Genomic DNA, 22568 nt, shown 5'->3' on the forward strand with positions numbered 1-22568 from the left:
TGATGGACTTGATCGTGCCATGTCTTTCTCGGTCTTCCTCGTTTTCTGCATCCATCAACATTTGCATCGTAGATCCTTTTAACCATTCTTTCGCTGTCCATTCGCTCTACATGTCCAAACCAACGCAGCACCCCTTTCTTGATTCTGTCAAGTTGCATTCAAATTATATATAAGTTTTACACGGAAACTAAGTCTAATCGATCAAATCAAATAACGTAGAATACTTTTATTACCTACGTCAGACCTACATATAGTCTGAATAACAATTTAGTCGAATAGCAATAATCGGTTTCAAAAAAGTGTTCTTTGTGAAAAAATGCTTAGTCTGGATATATCCATTTTTGATGTTAACCGACAATTATAGCCAGTGCCACTTCCACTTGATGACGGTCAGCACCGGGGGTCGCTGCGTCCGCTGTCTCGAAATAAAACTCCAGGTTATTGTCCATTTCGAATAAAAATGGTGTATCAACATATTTTATTATTAATTTTCGATACAAAATGACATTACACTCGTAGATAATAAATAAATATAAAAAAAATACAAAATACTGATTAGTAATATGGTCGGGTATTGTACAATGTTACAACCGATGTGAGTCAGGTCCGAACGACTGAAAACTTGCGTCTTAAAAACTAAAAACTGTCTTAGAGAATCTTCAAAATATACAATATTTAACGACCACATGAAGTTGCAAGAGCGTAGATTTGTACTTCAAAATATTCAAGCGAAATTCTCCTCATTTCCCTTGTTACTGTGAACTTTAGGGCCTAAAATGGACTTTTCGTACTACTTTTTGAATAAACGAATTCATATCAGTCGTCAAACAACGTCGTTGGTGTCATAAACAGTGCAGAAAGTTTGGTGTTTTTCGATTTCAAGTTTCACTGTTTTTTTCAGAAAGAAGACTATAAAGTATTTCTTCATTATTGATTGTATTTGGGGTGGATTCAAGCTATAAAATCCACCAACATTGTCAGTATTTCGATAGTTTTATTCAAATTCAGCGTGGGATTTTTTATAAAAAGTATTAAACAGTCAATAGAAAATTTTATAAAGTATTAGTAATAGCAGCTTGCCCACCACATACCGCACCATGCATCTGAGGACATAAGTCTCCTTAGCGGTGCCCACATACACGGAAAATTTGCTCGTTGTCAAACGAGAAAAGCTGCCCGAAGGAGCTCTCTGAAATCTGGTAGCCGTAGCATCTTTGTGCTGAAAGAAAGTAATCCAGAAGTATATAATATGTACTTCGTTGGATTGAGAAGAGAGGGAAGTGAATTCTTCACTGACTGGGATTAAATTGATTGGCATGATCAATTCGCCGAAATGATTACAAAACTTTTTAAAAGCCTCGCAATTCTTTTTAGAAGCCACCAGATCTGTATATCCGACAGGACCTATAACAGGGCCGCGGATAGTAGCGAGAAGCTTTTAGAAATGTATCAATCTTATTTTAATAGTATAAAATTACGATTTTTACAAACAAATTAGCACAGCGAGCGGGTAGATTGATTTGAAAATGAACACCAGACTAAAGGTGCCTGTTTTATTCAGTATTTGTAAAAATACCGTACTATTTTGTTATTTTTATACAGTTTTGCGATGTAATCTTTGTTTTATTAGTTTTATCTAAAACAAAGTGCAAAATTTTAGCTATCTTAGTCTTACATAGACGTCGTTGCAGAGTTAAAAGTACTTAAATACACAGTTTACATAGAGCCCAACTGAGAATTGTAATCTATCAGCGATTACGTTCAGTTTTCACGTAAAAATTACAACCGCAAAAAAAGGATAAAAAATCAGCGTTGGGGTACATTTTGCATCCCGCTAGTCTGGCAATCGAGCGGTTAACTCTTGTGTGACTGCTGTGTAACACGAGTCTACGTACGATACGAGTCTCGATATATCTCTTTTATTTAAATGGTGAAGTTTTTTTTTTTTTCTAATCTTCAAATGGACATTTTCACATTAGATTTGGAAAGTAAAATTAGTATTAATATGCTGGATTTAAATACAAAATATATTTATCGTCGAAAGTTATGCCTATGCCGCAATAAATCTGTTTTACAGCATAAGAAAGAGCACGAGTATTCTCGTATAACTTATAACAAAGAAGACAGAGACGCTGTTCAGTGGCAGATGTTCGTGTGAAAGAGACAAAAACAGAAGATACTGGCAGTGAACAGGAGTGCACGCTAGTTAAATGATCGGCGTATTTATGATTTTTTAAATTTAAACAATAGATGTCGTTAGTTTTCTCTATATTTTCATTCGCCATAGTGGGCCAACACGCATGTGAAATATTAAAATTATTTGTTACTTACAACAATATTGTAATTTCTGTAAAACGTAATATAAAAAAACATCATTAAAAATTGCATATTTTAAAAATTCATTAAGACAGTAGGTGGGTATTACAACAATGCATCAAATTACAATATATAAGCTTCAATACAGGGCAATTTTCAATCAAATCTCTTCGTACTGGCTAAACCTGGCCAGGGGCACTCGGTAGCCTGGCTCTCTGAAGATCTAGTCACAATAGATCTACGCAGGTCGGCAGTGACATCATGAGCTCATATAGCACTCTCCCATCTTTAGCGATAGTTTAAATTTAATAATAAATAAATATTTTAATAAAATCATTACGCTATAAAATATAATACATAGATGCCCTGTATCGAAATTAGCACAGTAACAATTTTTTCTTGTATAACTTAAATTAAAATATACACTTGTAGGAATCGATGAACCCATAAAATACATTCTTGTATAAATAATTCTAAATTGGTGTAAAAATTTAAGTTAAATTAATAATAATTCGTAAAAATGGTCATTTTAATTTAATATACAACAACGTTCCTAATATGTCCGCGCTAGGGCTTACGGAGATGCCGTTTTGCTCATTAGCATTAGAACAAAGACGTTTTAAAATTTTGATCAGCGACAACTTTCAACAACACTGCTGACGGCCAGCCATTATTGCTGTAAATTGCATCTAAATTTGTTGCGGCAGAGGGAAAACATTTTTGAAAAGGGAATTTGGAAGTCTAGTCATTTACAGGGCTTATGACCTGTCATTGGCTGGTTTAAGTGGCCACAACTGGTATAAGAAGAAGTATCAAAATTGGAAAATAGTTTTCAGGCATTGCCTAGTAGGTGAATTGGTTCAGCCGGATGAATCTCATCGCATGATAAAGGCTTCAGCTCTTTTACTTCGCAAAAATCAACAGATGGAAGGTTGAGGAATTGTGGTTGTTTAAACATGGACAGAATGGTGAATTTGGTAATGTATCCAAAATAAAACAAGTTTATTGGATTATAATTCTTCTTTATTTTTTATAAAATATACAAAGGGTATATTGTGACGCGTTTCGTCTTGTTAGGACATTTTCAAACCAACTCATACAATTTACCCTTAGTATATTTTATAAAAAATAAAGTAGAATTATAATCCAAGAAACTTGTTTTATTTTGGATACATTACCAAATTAAATATGGAATTCTACCAATTGTCTGCATACACAATAAATAAGAATGGTGAATGTTACACAGTGTGTAAAGTGGCCTAGACTTCCATATTCCCTTCTCGAAAATGTTTTCCCTCTCTGTTGCGACAAATTCAGTTCTAACAGATGTCTCCGCGTGTGTGAAATCCAAAATCCTTCGGGATACTTGCCCTCGAGCCATAAAGCGCGTACGAAGGCACGCGCTATTTTGTACGGCCGCCCCCCCCCCCCTTGATGCGCTTACAGAACTTAAACGGGTACAGTAAATAGAACGTCGTCAAAAGTCGTCACCCTATCGGAAGATGCCATAATTTTTGCCAATGGCGGCATATGTCAGTTTTGCTTTGACATTTGTGAAGTAAACGGATACACAGAATACACGTCAACAAGACATGAAGCGCTATACCCTTCAAGAATGCGGAAAAATTGTTGAACGAAATAATTAGTCGGCGGTGTTTGCGCAGCGAGAATTTCGTCCGACGCCAACTGGGCAAACACGGCGCTAAGCCGGTCGCCTAGAAGAATATGGGACAACACGAGATGCTGCCGGGTCTGGCCGGCCACGGAGCAGCCGTTCCGCTGAGAATATCGCAGCTGTGGCAGAAGATGTCGCAGAGGACCCCGGAGTGCCGACCGGACGACGTGCCACGCAATCGGGCATCGATCGGCGGTCTTTACAGAGAGTTTGGGTAAAAGACTCGAAGATGTTCCCTTACAAAGTGCAAACCGTGCATCAGCTGCTGGCTGTTGACCACCAAATGCGCGTAACCTACGCTTAAGCCATCCTAAATTTCTTGGGGAAGACAACTTTTTATCTATGTAAATATGTGAATAAGCAGAATTATCACTTCTGGGGCAACAAAAATTCGCATATAACCCATGAAGAGTCATTACGCCCATTCATTTACTGCACGATGTGGTGTTTACGCTGCAAACGACTGCTGCAGACAGCGAGCGCTACAGAGACGTGCTCAACAACTTTCTTCTTCCTCAATTGAATAGATTGGGATTGGAGGACATGTGGTTCTAACAGGATGGAGCAACGGCGCATACTGCACGAGTCACAACCGATATTCTGAGGGCTGCATTTCCGGGTAGCTTAATCTATCATTTTGGTGATCTGCACTGGCCAGCAAGATCGTCCAATTTAACCGTTTCAGATTTCTTTTTGTGGGGTTTCTTGTCACGAGTCACGAGTCTATGTCAACGAGCCTCAGACTTTCGAAGCTCTCGGAGAGAACAACCGTCGAGAATGCGAGAACCTATCGCCGGAAGTTATGGAAAGAGTGATGGAAAATGCCATAAATTGTTTCATTCGTAAAAAAAATACAGCCAAAGAACATCGGGTGACAACTTTTGCGCCACCTTGTACATCAATCTGATGTTATGTCACATTTAGGAAAAATGTGTGTGAAACGTTTCCCGTGTGTAAAGAGGGTCCAGTGTACCGATTAAGGAAATAAATGCATATATTACAGTGCAAATTAATATCGCTTCGGCAGTTTCGACCAGAGTACGAGCCGAGCTGACTTCGTGTTTATTAAACCTAATTCAATTTTTGAGCATTTGGCCAGCTCAGTAAGCGGTAGCGCGCGCGTTATTACTCTTGAGTTCAAATTGTAAAACAATTACAGGATTTTGTCAAACTGTCGTTGTATCTAGTAATTTTATCAACTCTTTTGAGAAACGAGCGGGTATATTGATATAAAATAAATTAATCAAAATTGTATTGACCTACCAATCAGTTGCATTGTAAATGTTTAAAAAACACATTGAACGCAACTTCTAGTGAATATCGTATGCGTTATATTAACTTAATGAGGAAGTTTGGTATTTGTTATATTTTTTTCAATAATTACCGTACTGTTGTATTTTTTAATTACCGTTATGTCTGTATTTTTTTCCGCTTATATTAGTAGTCGGCATAACACAGAAAAGTTTGTTTTTAGTTCGGCAGTCGGCCTCTGGTTTTATTTACGTTTTAAAAACCAAAGAAAACTCTTTTTCAATGTAATTTCAAGTAGGCATAAACTTCCTCGTTAAATTAGGTCAGACCCCGAGTGATATCAATAGCACTTGAGTGATGTATGTTCCAATATTCACAAGCGACTAATCTTATTGAACGCATTACCTAATTTCCGCACACTAACAAAAATCATACGTATGTATTTAACAGTGTGTATATGTGTTGGGTATATGTTTTATTCTTATTTTATGTACATAAATATGCAATACGATGCAAGCAAAAAATAAAACCACACAATTTTTGTCGCCGGTGACAAACTATTTACATTTGTCACTGGTGACAAACAAATAGCATAGATTTACATTTGTCACCAGTGACAAACAAATAGCATATATTTACATTTGTCACCGGTGACAAACAATTTTCATAGATTTACACTGTTTATCACCGGTGACAATTTTTTACATAGTTTTTGTCACCGGTGACAAAAGTTTTGCATAGTTAAAAATCACTAATTATTTTCTTCACTTATTATTTTCTCTGCATCTAGGCGAGTGAAGAAAACAGTTCTGGGTTTGAAATAGAGCCAGACCACAAACGAATGTTTCCACTCAATTTGGCAAAAATTCTGACTAAGGAAATCGAGTGGGGACGAGTTCACCTCGCGGCATATCGGTTGGGATGTTTGCCAACATTGCCTCGATGTCTAGAGTTCGATTCCTCGCAGGGCGGATATGAAATATTAGTTTAAATGGTGGTTTTAGACTTCAATATTTTGCTGTACCAGGATAGGCATCCGAAGCTTAAGTTCATTACAGTTATTATCATCACACTCCAATTCGCACCTGATGATGCATAGGGCAGTGCATTTAAATTAACTACAGAATTACAACAGAGATGGAGAACATTTGAGAGAAGGGAATATGGAAGTCTAGGCATTTACATGGCCTATGACCTGTAGTCTACTGGTTTGAGTAGCCAATTTACATACTGTGTTACATTCGCCATTTCGCCTATGTTTGAGCATCCGTATCTCTTCAATTCCTTCATCTGTTGATTTTCCCTTCTCTAAAATATTCTCCTTGTGAAATCCAGTCTTTTGTCTACAAACATTTGGACAAACTCAAAATATTGTAATAAAAAGGTTGCCTGTTGTACAGATAAGTGCCCTAAGCACCGTCGGGTGCGGATGGCGATATGATGATGACGAATTATGTAGTCTGAACCGTATTTAAAACCACTTTTATAAGTCAAGAATATGCCATTATTTTTTTTTTTTTCTATATTCTCCGACTGATACAAGTCGCTCGTGGGATTAATTTTTGCTTGCGCGTATTTACATTCAAGTTAATAATGCAGTGTATGTATTTCTAGGCTTATTTTATACAATTGTTGCATATAAAATCTAGGCCGATTATAAAAAAGTGCACGATAATTCTTAACAGTGTAAATACCAAATTACAAGTGACTGTTAAATTGCCTCCACGATCCTGCGCTTTGACGCCATTGGATTATTTCCTATTGGATGAAACAATTTGACGCCATTGGATTATTTCCTATTGGATGAAACAATTTGACGCCATTGGATTATTTCCTATTGGATGAAACAATTTGACGCCATTGGATTATTTCCTATTTGATGAAATAATTTGACGCCATTGGATTATTTCCTATTGGATGAAACAATTTGACGCCATTGGATTATTTCCTATTGGATGAAACAATTTGACGCCATTGAATTATTTCTTATTGGATGAAACGCCCACGCGCATTGCAAAAGAATCCCCGTTTTCGGGAGGACGCCGGTTAAACCTGGAGATGTGAGAGCGCTTGCCCCCGTCCTGATAGATCGGCACAATCGGGGCTTGGTGGGCGACAACTAATTTACAAGGATTGCAGTGACGCGACGTCAGGAGCTTATACATGTGTTTCTCACGGTGAACTCCTAATATTTTTTTTCCAAAAACTCTTACAAAAACCCCTACAAAAATAAGATGTATCAATCAAGCACCAACACAAATTTAGAGCCATAACTGAAAGCTATATCGTCCCCAATCCCCCCTCAACCCCAAGAACAACTTGTTTTCCAGCAGGGTAGTTTCAGACTGGAATAAATTGCCGAGTCTAGTTGTCCATTCCATTTCGGTCAGCCGGTTCAAAAATCGTTTGGGTGCTTTTTTGAAGGAAGAAGAACTTGGACAAAAAGCAGTACACAAGATATGGCGCATCAGCAAAGGCTGTCTTGCCTATAACGAAAAATAATTTTAATAATTGAGAGAAAAAAAACAGAACGCGAACAAGGAAAGCGGCTGGGTAGGGGTTGTGTAGAGGTTTGCAAAAGGAATGCTAGTCCGAGAAGTTCAAGATAAAGATTTAATCCATTTTGAGATTATGAAAAAAAAAGAATGAAGGAAATTACACAAAAAACAATGACACTGCTACAGAACTTCGCCAAATGATCAACAGATGTCACCTGTAGAAAATACCTTGATAGTGTGCAACATCCGAAAATTGTGAAGATGTGGAAATGACAAACATTAGGCGGAAAAGTAGCCACTTAAACAGGTCATAAACCCTGCAAATGCCTAGACTTCAGAGAGGAGAGGTGAAGAGCATCGAGAGGTGTACGCCTCGCAGTGCAGTAGTTGATGCGTTTTCCTCCCGCACTTGAAGTACCGTGTTTGATTCCCGATTGGGCAGGATTGACGTGAAATATAAGTCTCAAAGGCTTTACACAGCGATATTTAGATGCCCAAAGCGAGCGATTGATCACCTTATCCAGCATATATCGATCAGTGCATCGGTGTAGTGCCCTCTACACCATCAGATACGGATAAAGGTAAAATAATGATATGATAGTTAAATTAACACTGATCATCTGGTGTTCATGAATTCATTATGGTGTTCACGAAGCTTCTCCAAGGCTGGTATTCGGAACTCGATTATAGCGCGGTATAGCACATTTTAACATACTAAATACGCGTTATAGCACGTTTTTACGTACCTAAATATGCGGTATAGCACGTTTTTACGTACTAAATACGCGGTATATCCCGTGTTTACGTACTAAATACGCGGTATAGCACGTTTTTACGTACTAAATACGCGGTATAGCTCGTTTTTACATACTTAATACGCAGTATAGCACGTTTTTACGTACTAAATACTCGGTATAGCACTTTTAACATACTAAATACGCATTATAGCACGTTTTTACGTACCTAAATATGCGGTATAGCACGTTTTTACGTACTAAATACGCGGTATATCCCGTGTTTACGTACTAAATACGCGGTATAGCACGTTTTTACATACTTAATACGCAGTATAGCACGTTTTTACGTACTAAATACGCGGTATAGCACATTTTTACGTACTAAATATGCGGTATCGCCTCCGCTTGGCGACAGTTGTCACTGGAAGGAGTTTGATGCGTCTGATCTCTTATTACTGATATTTTAATTAACAATTGAAAACCAAACGATTATCGATGAGGAACATATATATGCTTAAATCACATAAACAATGACAGGTAAATCTTCTGCATATCAATAAAATTATACTAATCAAATCATAAAAATATTTTAAATTAAAATCACTTAAATATTTTAAACAAAATAGTTGCCTGATATCCAGCGAGTTCCGTTTGTATTTCTTGAGAAGATCACCCCGACCTATTGATAAGGAGTTGGCTGATTGTTGCCTCCGCTTCACGGTGCTTGTTTGAAATGCCGAATAAAATAGGAAATCCCGCCGCTTGCGAGATAAGGTACGCAATTCGTTTCTTCGGTGCGAAGAACATTAAACCGGCCCACACTCATCGACAGATCTGCGAGGTGCACGGAGAAGGGTAAATGAATATTTCCTATCAACCGGGTCGGGAATCGACCCGCAACCTCTCGCATGGTGGGAAAACGCGTTCACCGGGGTCTTTTTAGCCCGCGTGACCGCGCACAAGAGTGGTGGTGGCGTTCTACTAAATTGCGGAGGTAAGAAGGGAGTTTGATTGTAAAATTTTCAAAGTCCAGTCAAGTAAACGACAGTAAGTTATATGTTTTTAAAAAATCAGTATTACATTTTAATTTGTGTTACAATAACAGTCTTATGCGCTAACATAATAGGGTCTTTTCACAAGATATTATTTTTTATAAGCATCAAATACGGTGTTTTGTAATTGAAAATGTCAATGTTTTGAATATGTCCAAATGTTTCCGGACAGGCTTGATTTCCTCCCTAGATTTCAGATCCAAATTTGTTACAACATTGAGGGAATTTTTTTTCTGCAAGGGAATATGGGAGTCTAAGTCAGTGGGTGAATTGGCAACTTAAACCCGCCAACGACGGGTCATAAGCCATGTAAATGCCCGGATTCGCTGATTAATTGATGATCAATGGTTTTGTCAATAAAGGATCTTGGCATTACTTTGGATAGTAAACTCTCCTTTAAATTTATTTCAACAGAGAGGGAAAAAGTTTTTGAGAAGGGAACATGGAAGTCTAGGCATTTACAGGGCTTATGTCATTGGCTGGTTTAAGTGGAACACTTAACACACTGTGTAACATTCACCATTCTGCCCATGTTCGAACATCCACATTTCCTCAACTCCTCCATCTGTTGACTTTTGTGAAGTAAAAGAGCTGAAACCAACTCTCCTATCGTGAACACATTGATAATATTGTAAACAAATCTTTCAAACTTCTTGATTTTATCAAAAGAATGACACGGACTTCAAAACTCTTTACTGCTCACTAGTTCGACCCCATCTAGAATACGCTTCTCCCAATTGGTCTCCATTCTGCAGGACTCATATTGACCATATCGAGTCTGTCCAACACCGTTTTCTGAGAAAAGTGGCATGGTTGCTCGGATTGCAAAGAGGAAATTATTCCTATTTTGAAATAGAGCAATCTCTTAATCTGTCTTCATTGGAGAGACGTAGAACTGAGATGGACCTTATAAGCATTTTCAAAATACTTAATGCTAAAAGTGATGTCCCATCTCTGTTGTGATCAATTTCTTTTCATGTTCCCAACCGTGTCACCAGAACTCAACATCTGCTATTTATAAAATCTTCTAAGAGCAACTTTGGTTTTTATGCCCCAATGTCCAGAATGTGTAGATTAGTCAATTCATCACACGACTTGGAATTCTTTGGTATAGATCTTCCGGCTTTTCGTTGATCTCTTCGCCACTAAAACAGTGTGGGATAAAGTTGGATTGGCATGGTTTAGCTCGAAGTCTTATGTCTTTCGTTTTTATGAATATATTGTATTGCCCTTGTTTGTCTTTGCTACATAGTTTTATGTTTATTTTGTTCAGTTTCTTGCATTTATGTTTCTTCACCTAACTGTTGTAATTGGCTTAGGCCGTATACATATTAAATAAATATGATATGGTATAAAATGACCTAGATATGCAGTGATTGGAGGGCCAACGATGATGATACTAAAAGTGAGACGTTTCGAGGCCTGCGGGACAAACGGCACGTATTTCATTACCGCGCCATACTCAATGTTTGTTACTAGGCGGGCATAACGCATGACGCACGACGCCGACAGCGAGCCATTTTGGAAGCGCTAGTTTTAAACCGGAAAATTATGAATAAAAACTAGTTTTTTTCGCATTGATGGCTAAATCATTAGAATCGTAAAAATCCGATCTAAATATTAATGGATTTTCAACAGAGATGAAGATTATTTTGAAGAAAGGAATACAGGAGTCTAGGCATTTACAAGGCTCATGACCCGTCATTGGCCGGTTTAAATGGCACACCGTATGACATTCACCATTCTGTCTATGTTTAAACATCTGTATTCCTTTGATTCTTTCATCTGTTGATATTTTTTAGACTAAAGAGCTGACACCCTTATTGACGCCGGGTGAATCCCAGTCCTTGTCTACAAAAATTTGGACAAGCTCAAAATATTGCGATGAAACCGACCGGTCCATGAAGAAGTTGAAAAATTGAAGGAATATAGATGTTCAAACATAGGTGAATGGCGAATGTTACTCAGCGCGTAAAGTGGCCACATAAACCCGCCGATGACAGGTCAAAGGCTCTATTTGGACAAACTCAAAATATTGTGATGAAACTGACCGGTCCAAGAAGTTGAAAAATTGAAGGAATATAGATGTTCAAACATAGGAGAATGGCGAATGTTACTCAACGCGTAAAGTGGCCACATAAACCAGCCGATGACTGGTCATGAGCTCTGTAAATGCCCAGACTCCTGTAATCCCTTTTTTTTTCCGTCGCTGTTGTAATACATTGATATTATTGACCGCCAAGTGGGTGAATCCAGTCCTTGTCTGCAAAAATTTGGACAAACTCAAAATGCATTTTCAACATTATTCCCAATTTGTGAAAACACCCCATTACAAAGTGAGGTAACATTAAGATACACATTCAGATATGAAAAACACAGAAATTTCGTAAATATTACAAAAAGTTTCCAAAGTCCATTAATCACATAAATATACGTAAGCATATCGATAACAATGTAAAAAAACGTTTCCCTAATATACAGATACGAGATATGTCCGGAGAGTACGTTCCGTTTGTATTTCCTGGCACGGCAGCGCGGCGATCGCAGTCCTTAGCAGAGTTGACGGATTATGAGTTAGCTGATCGCTGTGTGCGCTTCGTGGTGCTTGTTTTAAATGGCGAGAAAATCTCGAAAAGGTCTGTAATTCGTTCCAACATTCATCGACAGATCTCTGTGAGGTGTACGGAGACTGTGCGATGAGCGATTCAATGGTAAGGAGATGGGTGAGAGAGTTCAATCATCTTTGATCAGTGGCCACTTTACACACTGTGTAACATTCACCATTCTGCCTATGTTTGAACATCTGTATTCCTTCAATTTTATTTTTAAGGTTAAAGAGCTGAAAGCTTTATTGATGCGGGTTAGATTCAATTATTTTATTGAACAGATGGAAGAATCGAAGGAATATAGATGTTCAAACATAAGCAGAATTCTGAACATTACACAGTGCGTGTGCAGTGGTCACAAGCCCTGTAGATGCCTATACTTCTATATTCCCTTCTCTTACATGTTGTTCATCTCTGTTGTAATATGTGAATATTAACAGCTCCCTAGAAGATTGATTCCTTTCCTTGTATAAAAATATTTGAAATTTATGGCATTTCAAACAAGCACCACGAAGCGTACACAACGATCAGCTAACTCATAACGGTATCAACTCCCCAATTGGTCGAGGTAAGTACCGCACATGCTATGAAAGGAAGGATATACAAACAAAACGTACTTTCTGGGTGAACCTCGCATGAAAAAATAATAATAATACAAAAATTGTATATATAATCTTAATCGTTGCTATAATACATTTGATTTAATTCGCGTACGTTCGTGTGTATACACGTAATATTATCACCAAGTTATATCGTCAATTTGCACGCACGTTAATACTAATATATTTATTTACAATTTTCAAACAATAATATCAATTCGTGACTTGCGATCGAACCAATTCTATACATATTTGTTACGATGAATTATTCGCATCGCAACCTAAGATTAGTGAATTTTTTACTACGGCACGTCACCGGACGCGACGCGGCGCGCGAGCGGCGCTCCGTCGGCGCCGATCACGGGGATGAAGACTTAGGTCTAATTGGTCCGACGGAGGCCGCCTAGCACTCGAACTGGTTGGCGGTTATGGCGCTGAGATCCTTCATCAACCCCTCCAAGTTGGCCATCTCTTGATGAAGTTGCTCCGTGGAGCAGGACGGCGCCAACGGCTCCAGCTCATCGTTGGAGTGCGGCACCAACAGACCTGGAAAATAAGATCGGTTTGTCTCGTGCCTTAAGTGTGATTTTTAGTAGGGAAATATCGCATACATGAATACCGATTAAAACCTCGTTTTCGTGTTCCTCGATTTTACGTTTTCCCGCTTTTTGCACTGAAATATTTAGGTCCCATTTTATCCCATACATTATCATTCAAATATTCCCCCAACTAAAGTTTTTTACGTTTTTCATAACCCCGATTTACGTCAAAATTTTTTCATAACTCATTCGATCCGTCAAAAGACGAGCCGCGCGCCGCCGCGTGAATGGAGAATAAAATCGAGGTAAATAAAAAAATGCGTAAATTATTGTCTCCAACTAAATTCAAAGTAGGTGCAGTGTAATTGACCTTTTTGTTTAAGTGTCTAATTTTGTCATTTTACTAAATAGTCACATGCAGTAGACCTAAAAAAAATACAAAATATTCTCAATGAAATCATAGGTCATCAAATCATGAACAATCCCAATTATGACAGTTTTTCATTTCAATGGCCAGTTACACTGACCCTACTTTGAATTTAGTTTGAAACAACAATTTGCACATTTTTTTATTTACCTCGATTTCATTCACCATTTTGTGCAAACGCGGCGCCGCGCGGCTCGGCTTCTTTTGACAGATCGAATGAGTTTTGAAAAATTTTCAACGTAAAACCGGGTCATGAAAAACATACAAAATGTTGATTGGGGGGATATTTGAATGAGAAAATGTATGGAAAATATGGAACCTAAGCATTTCGGCGTAAAAGGCGGGAAAACGTAAAATTGAGGAACGTAAAAACGCGACATGTTTGGCATTGATAATTGTGATGTCAAGATTCGTGACGATGTTCTATACAAATTCAAACGGTTAGGAACAAAATTGTAAATTAACATGAATCATTGCGTGGGCATGGCCAATGCAATGATCGTTTTTGCGGGAATTCAAAATTACAAATTTAAAAATATTTTTTATGCTACTAATCAGAAGAAAAAATATATTTTATGCTACTAACCAAAAGCAAAAATATTTTTTATGCTACTAATCAGAAGAAAAAATATATTTTATGCTACTAACCAAAAGCAAAAATATTTTTTATGCTACTAATCAGAAGAAAAAATATATTTTATGCTACTAACCAAAAGCAAAAATATTTTTTATGCTACTAATCAGAAGAAAAAATATATTTTATGCTACTAACCAAAAGCAAAAATATTTTTTATGCTACTAATCAGAAGCAAAAATATTTATGCTACTAATCAGAAGCAAAATTATTTTTTATGCTACTAATCAGAAGCAAAAATATTTATGCTACTAATCAGAAGCAAAAATATTTTTTATGCTACTAATCAGAAGCAAAAATATTTATGCTACTAATCAGAAGCAAAATTATTTTTTATGCTACTAATCAGAAGCAAAAATATTATTTCTTGACAGTATTTCATAGACCGTGAATACTTCAAAAATGAAAAAAAAAGGTGATATTTCCCTATTCGGTTTTGTCTACATTTTTGGTTGGTGTTGAAGTCGTACCTTGCTGAAGTCGGTTGATCTTGGAGGGAAGCGAACTGGGGGAGTGGCTGGTCGGCAGGGCCGGCACGAGGGGCTTCTTGTACGGAGACGTATTGGTGGGCCGGATGGTCACGGATACAGCTGCAACCACACACACAAATAATGCTTCATTTTACCGAGACATCAATTGTAATTATGGACTAAATACTGCCGCAACTCTATTCCTATTTTCCAGCAAACTTGTTTGAGAATAATTCAAAATGATCTTTGTTAATTTTACTGACTCCAGGGGGTTAAATCCAGCCTTTGTCTACAAACATTTGACCAAACTCAAAATATTGTAATAAAACCAACTGGTCCAAGAAGAAGTTTAAAAATGGAAAAATTGATTAGATTGTGAAATAATTCAATCAGATGAATCTCTTCGCAACAATAAAGGTTTCACCTCTTTAACATCACTAAGATCAACGAATGGAAGAATTTAAGAAATATTGACGTTCAAATTTAGGCAAAATGGTGAATGTTACACAGTGTGTAAAGTGGCCACTTAAACCAGCCAATGACAGATCATAAGCCCTGTAAATGCCTAGACTTCTATATTCCCTTCTCTAAAATGTTCTACATCTCTGTTGTAATTTGTTAATCTAAATTTGTTGCAACAGAGAGGGAAAACACTTTTGAACAGGGAATATGGGAGTCTTGGCATTTACAGAGCTTTTGACCTGTCATCGGCTGGTTTAAGTGGCCACTTTATACACTGTGTAACATTCACCATTCATTTGTTCAACTCACATTTGTTCAACTCTTCCACCGGATGACTTTTGTGAAGTAAAAGAGCTGAAATCTTTATCGTGTGGGTGAGATTCACCCGGCTGAACCAATTCGCCTACTAGGCAACGCCTAAAAACAGTTTTCCAATTTTTATACTTCCTTTACCAGTTGATTTGATCAACAATGGTTGAGTATGTCCAAATGTTTGTAGACAGGTTTTTTAGACTGACTTTTGACGTGTCCATCCAAGTATCGTCAAATGCGCTCAACGGGGGTCGCTTGCGTCTAAAAACTGTATCGGCCGATTTGAAAAGCTCCATTACCGTGATGATGCGGCGTGTGGGGCGCGTCGCTGGGAGGGGGCGCAGGAACACTAAAACTGCGCAGGGGGTGCACGGGGGCCCGGCTGAGAGTGCCCGCCGCCCCGGCCTCTAAGCTGTCTCTCCTGCAATCAAACGTCGATTCAATTCGTCAGTTCATCGATTCGTCCCGTCAATATGTACCAACACACAGGCTAAGAACATTTTACAATACAATGATATTTGTGTTTAGTTAATTAATTTATTCAGAGCCGGCTCGTGGTTTGCACGTGCGCAGCGTCCCGGTAAGAGATTTAACTCTCCCTTCCCGGCGATATGTAGGTAGTACACATTACATCTAATAACTTTAATATCTCCATAAATATAATTAATTATAGGTTAAGATTCTCAGAACTTCTTCGTTATACATTTATGTATTAGTTAAAAGATGTTTTTATTAAATAATGAATGCTTACTGGGAACAGAAAAATCATTTGAAAAAAAAATGGAAATAAATCAGAAATACAATAGAAAGTTTACCAATGTGTTGCATGTTGCCGAGTACGAAGTAAAATAGTTATTGATTTAATTGATTTATTTTTGCACCACAACAGGCCAGAACACCCAGGCTTGAGAAAAATCACATTGCAATTTTTGTGTTCTCACCGGGAATCGAACCTGGAACCTTCCGTACGTGAGTCAAGCGTCTTGACCACTGCACTACGGAGGCCGAGTTATCTTTATACAGAGTGTTCTTTAAACCCTGTCACATCCGAAACCACCATGATCAGTATGAGCGAGAAGACATATTAGCATATTTAAAAAATATTTAGAACAAAGAAAAATTTTCAAAATAAAATATTCAAAAAAAACAAATGGTTGCTTATTTCTGCAAGGGAGAAGTGAGGGGAGCGCGGCGCAGTATCAGACTCTCCCCTGCAGAAGTAAGCAACCATTTGCATTTTTTGATATTTTATTTTTCAAAATTTTATTAGTTCTAAAAAATTATTTTAATGTGCCAATATGTCTTCTTGCTCATACTGATTATCGTGGTTTCGGATGTGACAGGGTTTAGTGAACACACTGTATATATAATTATTCTGCACGTGTGTATGCCACTGAACTGCTCCAAAATGGCTCGATCGATCGATTCGAGGGTGAGAGAGACAAGGATACGAGCGAACAGAAAAGTTTCTAGTACTTCTCCCAGATGCCAGTTAGTAGCTTCCCGACTTTCGTCGGGGGCCGTTCTGTCGCCAGTGCTGCGAGCATGAGCTAATGTTTTTAGCATTCAAATAAAAAAATATTATCACTTTTGAGTTTGACTAAATAATTTAAGCAATTGCTTATACAGGGTGTTCATTAAACCCTGTCACATCCGAAACCACCATGATCAGTATGAGCGAGAAGACATATTGGCACATTAAAATATTTTTTAAAAATAAAATATCAAAAGAGCAAATGGTTGCTTACTTCTGCAGGGGAGAAACGAGGGGGGAGAGGCATGGCTCTGATATACCGACAACCGAGCTTCCCTCACTTTTCCTCTGCAGAAATAAGCAACCATTTGTTTTTTTTTTAATTTTCTTTGTTCTAAATATTTTTTTAAATATGCTAATATGTCTTCTTGTTCTTGTGACAGGGTTTACAGAACACCCTGTATTTATTCCATTTTTTGCATGTGTAATGACTACACAGCTTCATAATGTGCGGATATTTTTGGGACTTCAGAGCTGTCGGATTTAAAAAGAGAATGATCTGTCTTGTGTTCTCCGTTTACAGCATGTTTGACAGCGCCCTCTGTTGTCGGTTTTGCATACTGTGCGATATTCGGGCATGTTACAATATTATGTCGAATGACCTAAAAATATACGATAACGCGAGAACTTACGGTGGGTGGAGGGCCTCGTAAGCCACGTAGTGTCCCTGCTCGCGCTCGCGGGCCTCGGCCGGGAAGCCCTCCGAGGCCGGGGAGGGGGAGGGGCACGACATCTGCGAGCCTGAGGGGACAACCGAAGCGCACATTTTATTTCAATCAACTCAGAACCGAAAAAATTCATTTCGACGTCACGGAAAAATTGTGTCAACGGTTTTGATATGCTTACACGACATGGGCGAGATCCCCATGGACGGCAGGGGGTGGTGGTGGCCGAGGGAACTCAAGGAAGACTGCGAGGGGAGGGTCGCAGAGATGGAGCCGGCGGCCGACAGCAGCGGAGTGTTCTGGAAACGAGAGCGGATAATTGTTAGAAAGTGACGAGAGGGCGAAACCTTCCAGCATTCCGGTGGGTCTGCTCACCTGGTCCATGCTGAGGTGGTGGCGGGAGGGCTGCGCGGGGAGGGGGTACTGGGTGCGCGGGTACATGGGCCTCATCCCGGGAGGGATGGCATCCGGGTTCGGTGAGTTTAGGCTGCACGCGTTTATGGATGACATGGCTGCAAAACAAACATGTGATTAGTGCATGATTGACACATGATTCACATGTTATTTGTGCGATAATTACAACATGATTTACATACAATTTCCATTAAATAATGCAAACTATACGAGGTATGATAGAAATAATAAAAATATGAATGAATTTTTATAGCAGCAACTGTTGACGCTACGTCCATTTTAAATAATAAATCCGAAAGCCTGATTCATTGAGGTAGTCAGTGCCAAGTTTGAATAAATATATATTATACTATTTAGTATGCCGAACATAAATGTGGAATCAATATTTGTTCTACGTTTTTGTAGACTAGAAATATTGAACATTGACTCATAAGAATAATTACCTCTCTCTAGTCCAAGCATCCACGCTACTTTTCGAAGCGAGCAAAGTTGAACTGACTCAATGTGATTTATGCGATTGACATAGAATGGAGACCAGACCACTATTCTAGGAGGCATATTCTAGAAGAGGGCGAACGGTCGAGCAATAAAGAGTTTTGATTGTGCGGATATTAGTCAAATCAGAGGATATTCTGTTCATGAAGCAAAGTACTTTCAGTGATTTATTTACTGTATTATCTATATGCTCGTTGTTTGTCAGTTTAAAGTCCAAAATAACTCCTAAATCCCTGATGGACTTAACTACAACAATTTTGTGTTATGCAGGCGTTGTTATATTAAAATTATAAATTTAAAATTATAAATTTTAGGCGTGAAACATGCGTAATAACAAAACTAAAAAGAAGGGGATATATTCCTTGGTACCTACTCTCTACACTACGCACACAGATGCGTTTCTACTATCATCTCCCAGGGAACAGCCAAATGTGAACCAAGTGTTTTTACAGTTATTTACTAGGAAAAAGACAATAGATCCTGTTTACTGCATACGAAAATAAAATAGGGACGAGTTTGAGTTTGGGTATCGTCTATTGTCTTGTTAACCTTAATAATAAGTTAAGGAATGCTATCTCTGTTTAGTTTTTTATATTTTACTTTTTGTGCTGTTACATGTTCACTTAATTGCCATACTTACTAGTTCTTTGCTCAATGTATTATTATTGTGTTTTTGTATTATTTTTTATTATTAACTTTTTAAAATCATTCTTATGTTGTTGAAATTCCATTTGTCGATGCGTTTTGAAGCTGCAAGACTTTTTGTGATGTTAGCTATCATATTATGTAAATGTTATCAACAATCAAATATCTAAATTTAGTAAACAGGGTCTAGAATTTCAACCGTCCATGCGCTCAGTAGCTGCGAGACGTGTTGTTATCTAAATTCCAATTTTATAAATCTGCTTTTTATTTTGTTTTTAAAATATCACTTAAACTCTAAACTTCACTGTCAAATAAAAAATTAAAAAATAAAAATGTAAATAGGGGCTAGATTTCTTATTGTCCATGCGCTCTGTAGCTGCAAGACGTGATGTTATCTAGCTCATATATATCATAATTGGAAACGAGGAACTAGAATCCCAACTGTCCATGCGCTCTGTAGCTGCAAGACGTGTTGGGATATTTATTTATTGTACAGCGCCCTTGAGGTGATTTTCACAAAAATGGCGCTATATAAATTATCCAAACCTTATTATTATTATTATTATTATATAAGTCGTTCAAAGTTGTTAATTTTTATTTGAAAAAATTTCATAGATTTTCAAGAAACTTTACTGTACAATTTAATACTTTAATTTTTACAGCACGCAATAAAACATTTTTAGATTCCAATTTCCCAGAGAGCTGAAGTTCCTCGTTACTTGACTACCGGAGAAACTCCATTATATTCTCCTTTTAATGAGATTCAGGTTTTAATTCACTCCCAGACACAGAAACATCATTAAAAGTGCACTGAATAGTATTTTTATTTTATAAAATAAAAAAGGACGACTTTAAGTGATCTTTTCCTTTAAACTTACAATTGTCTCTATTAAAATGTTCTACAGACAACATCGGCTTGGGCTTGGGCGTCATCAGCATCCTCCCGCTGCCCGACTGGCCGCCCGTCGACAGCAGGGCGGAGTTGCGGGAGGAGGGCGCGCCCGTGGAGGACGTCCCGCCCAGCGAGGGCTCTCGGCAGGTCGGCGACGGGGATCCTGATTCGCCGGCGGGATCGAACGCGATTACGATTGGCCGGGGGGGGACGGGGCGAAACAAAACAGAAAAAAGCGGGCGTGAGCGCAACAAAAATCGGTGAAAGTGCAAACAAAACAGTGGGAAATGAAAAATGAAGGGTGAAAAAATTATTAAAAATTAAAAAAGCATAAACTCCTCGGCCACATCACTGGACTGGAAACGCCCGACCTTGAGGTGATGGCGCTACATAAATCATCTTTTATAACAAACCATCCAGCCGTTTCTCCGTCGGGGCGGACAGAGGATAGTCTTCATTGGAGAGACGTAGAACTGAGATGGACCTTATATGCATTTTCAAAATACTTAATGCTAAAAGTGATGTCCCATCTCTGTTGCGATCAATTTCTTTTCATGTTCCCAACCGTGTCACCAGAAGTCAAAATCTGCTATTTATTAAGTCTTCCAAGAGCAACTTTTGTTTTTATGCCCCAATGTCCAAAATGTGGAGATTAGTCAATTCGTCACACGACTTCTTCTTCCGGCTTTTCGTAGATCTTTTCGCCACCAAAACAGCGTGGGATGAAGATGGATTGGCATGGTTTAGCTTTATAAATATAATGTATAGCACTATTTTCTTGCCTCTTCGGGCTCTATAGACCCGGGCTCGGAGGGCGAGAACTATAGCCAGTCACGATAGATCTGCACGATCTCGGATGATTTACAGAGCGCCATCTTCACGTCCGTCGCTCCCAACATGTTGTTCGTCGCGGCACTTACCGACATACGTGGGGACGTAGTGGCGCTTGTCCAGCGAGGAGCACGGCGGGTTGGAGTGCACGGGGGGTATGGCGGTGTCGTACTCGCAGCTGTCACGCGACGGCCGCGGGAGGGTCATGGACGTCACGCCCGACACGCCGTCGCCTGAACCTGGAAACGTTCGAGCGCATTAGCGGGCGAGGGAATATATCACGGAGATAGCCACCCCCTACTCGTGGTCGAAGGCGTAAGGATTATTTCTCATTTGAGACATTTTGAAAAATCGCAATTTGAAAGTTTGGAGACCGAGGAAAGATCAGTCTTTTTAATAAATTTCATTGGTAAATGTTTCCTTCTGATACATTAAAATATATCGGGAAGGTTTTTTAATGAGGCAAGGTGGCTGATATTTGGTTAAGTGACTTTTGCTCGTTCATAATCTGGACAATGCAAGCCATGAGTTACGTTTAATATTTAATTTATGTACATCTATATTATTTGTATTACAAAACGCACAATAAAAGAACATAAACATAACATAAGCTATAAACTTGTGGAGCGGTTGATTCAATATTGGTTTGGGCGAATGAGACAATCCATTTTACTTCTACCTAGCTCCACTATCCATTTTTTTATAGCTTTTTTGAACATTTTCTTGCTACTAATTGTTTGGATTTTACATACAGTAAAACCCCCTTTTGACGTTTTTCAAGAGAGCAAGAAAAAAAAGTGTAATACTGAGGAAAACGCTGAAGTGAGGAAATGAAAAATGTACGGAAAAAATAGGAATTACATCAAATTAATTTGCTACATTATAGTGTACATATACTTCTAGAAAAATTGTAAAAACGGTGATAAATGGAAATTGACATTATTTTTTTAACCTATTTTCAATGATTTCACTAAAAATATTTTTACATTTTTTCAAACAATATTATGTAATCTGTTTTTTTATTTGATTTAAAAACAGCGTGTTAAAATTATTGTATGTGTAAAAAAAAAAAAAAACGAAAATAGAATTTTGAATTTGCATAAAATAACCTAAAATAATTTTTCCCCTAAATGTTGGGAAATTTTATTTACACAGTATCACTTTTTTTTCTATGGCAACACTAAAAACATCTGTCATATAGATCGCGCCAAAATTGTTTCCACTTTTATGACAACTTTTTAATCAATCTTTTTTATAACTTTAAATATTTCTATTGTTGTTTTAAACATCGCAATTTAATGATTTTTAAACTTTACTGTTTCTAAACGTTTGTAAACTGCGTGTCATGATTTGTACAAGTCAATATGACGTTTTTGTTCAAATAAAAACTAAGACTAACCCTAAAGGAAGACACTTGATCAAAAAGGTCAATTACACTGGAATTGCTTTGAATTTAGGTTCAGACAATAATTTATTATTTATTAGTTGTTTGCCTGTTTTTATTCTTCATCCGC

At 37.9% G+C, this 22568-nt stretch overlaps 1 protein-coding gene across 1 annotated transcript in view; it reads right to left on the minus strand.

The window, feature by feature from the left end:
• Positions 1-438: 438 nt before the first annotated feature.
• Positions 439-22568, minus strand: part of fra (neogenin protein frazzled) — a gene marked incomplete at its 5' end in the record, with an annotated part of 65644 nt that continues 43514 nt past the window's right edge. The window contains 8 exons of the mRNA XM_088236501.1: positions 439-13280; positions 14805-14924; positions 15878-15999; positions 17745-17853; positions 17959-18076; positions 18153-18289; positions 20210-20386; positions 21144-21293. Coding sequence (XP_088092627.1) covers positions 13138-13280; positions 14805-14924; positions 15878-15999; positions 17745-17853; positions 17959-18076; positions 18153-18289; positions 20210-20386; positions 21144-21293 — 1076 coding nt within the window. The remainder of the gene's footprint in view (positions 13281-14804; positions 14925-15877; positions 16000-17744; positions 17854-17958; positions 18077-18152; positions 18290-20209; positions 20387-21143; positions 21294-22568) is intronic.

Source organism: Micrasema longulum, unplaced genomic scaffold (genome assembly GCF_059751315.1).
Source record: "Micrasema longulum isolate JH-2025_06_02 unplaced genomic scaffold, ASM5975131v1 h1tg001563l, whole genome shotgun sequence".
Taxonomy (NCBI): Eukaryota; Metazoa; Arthropoda; class Insecta; order Trichoptera; family Brachycentridae; genus Micrasema; species Micrasema longulum.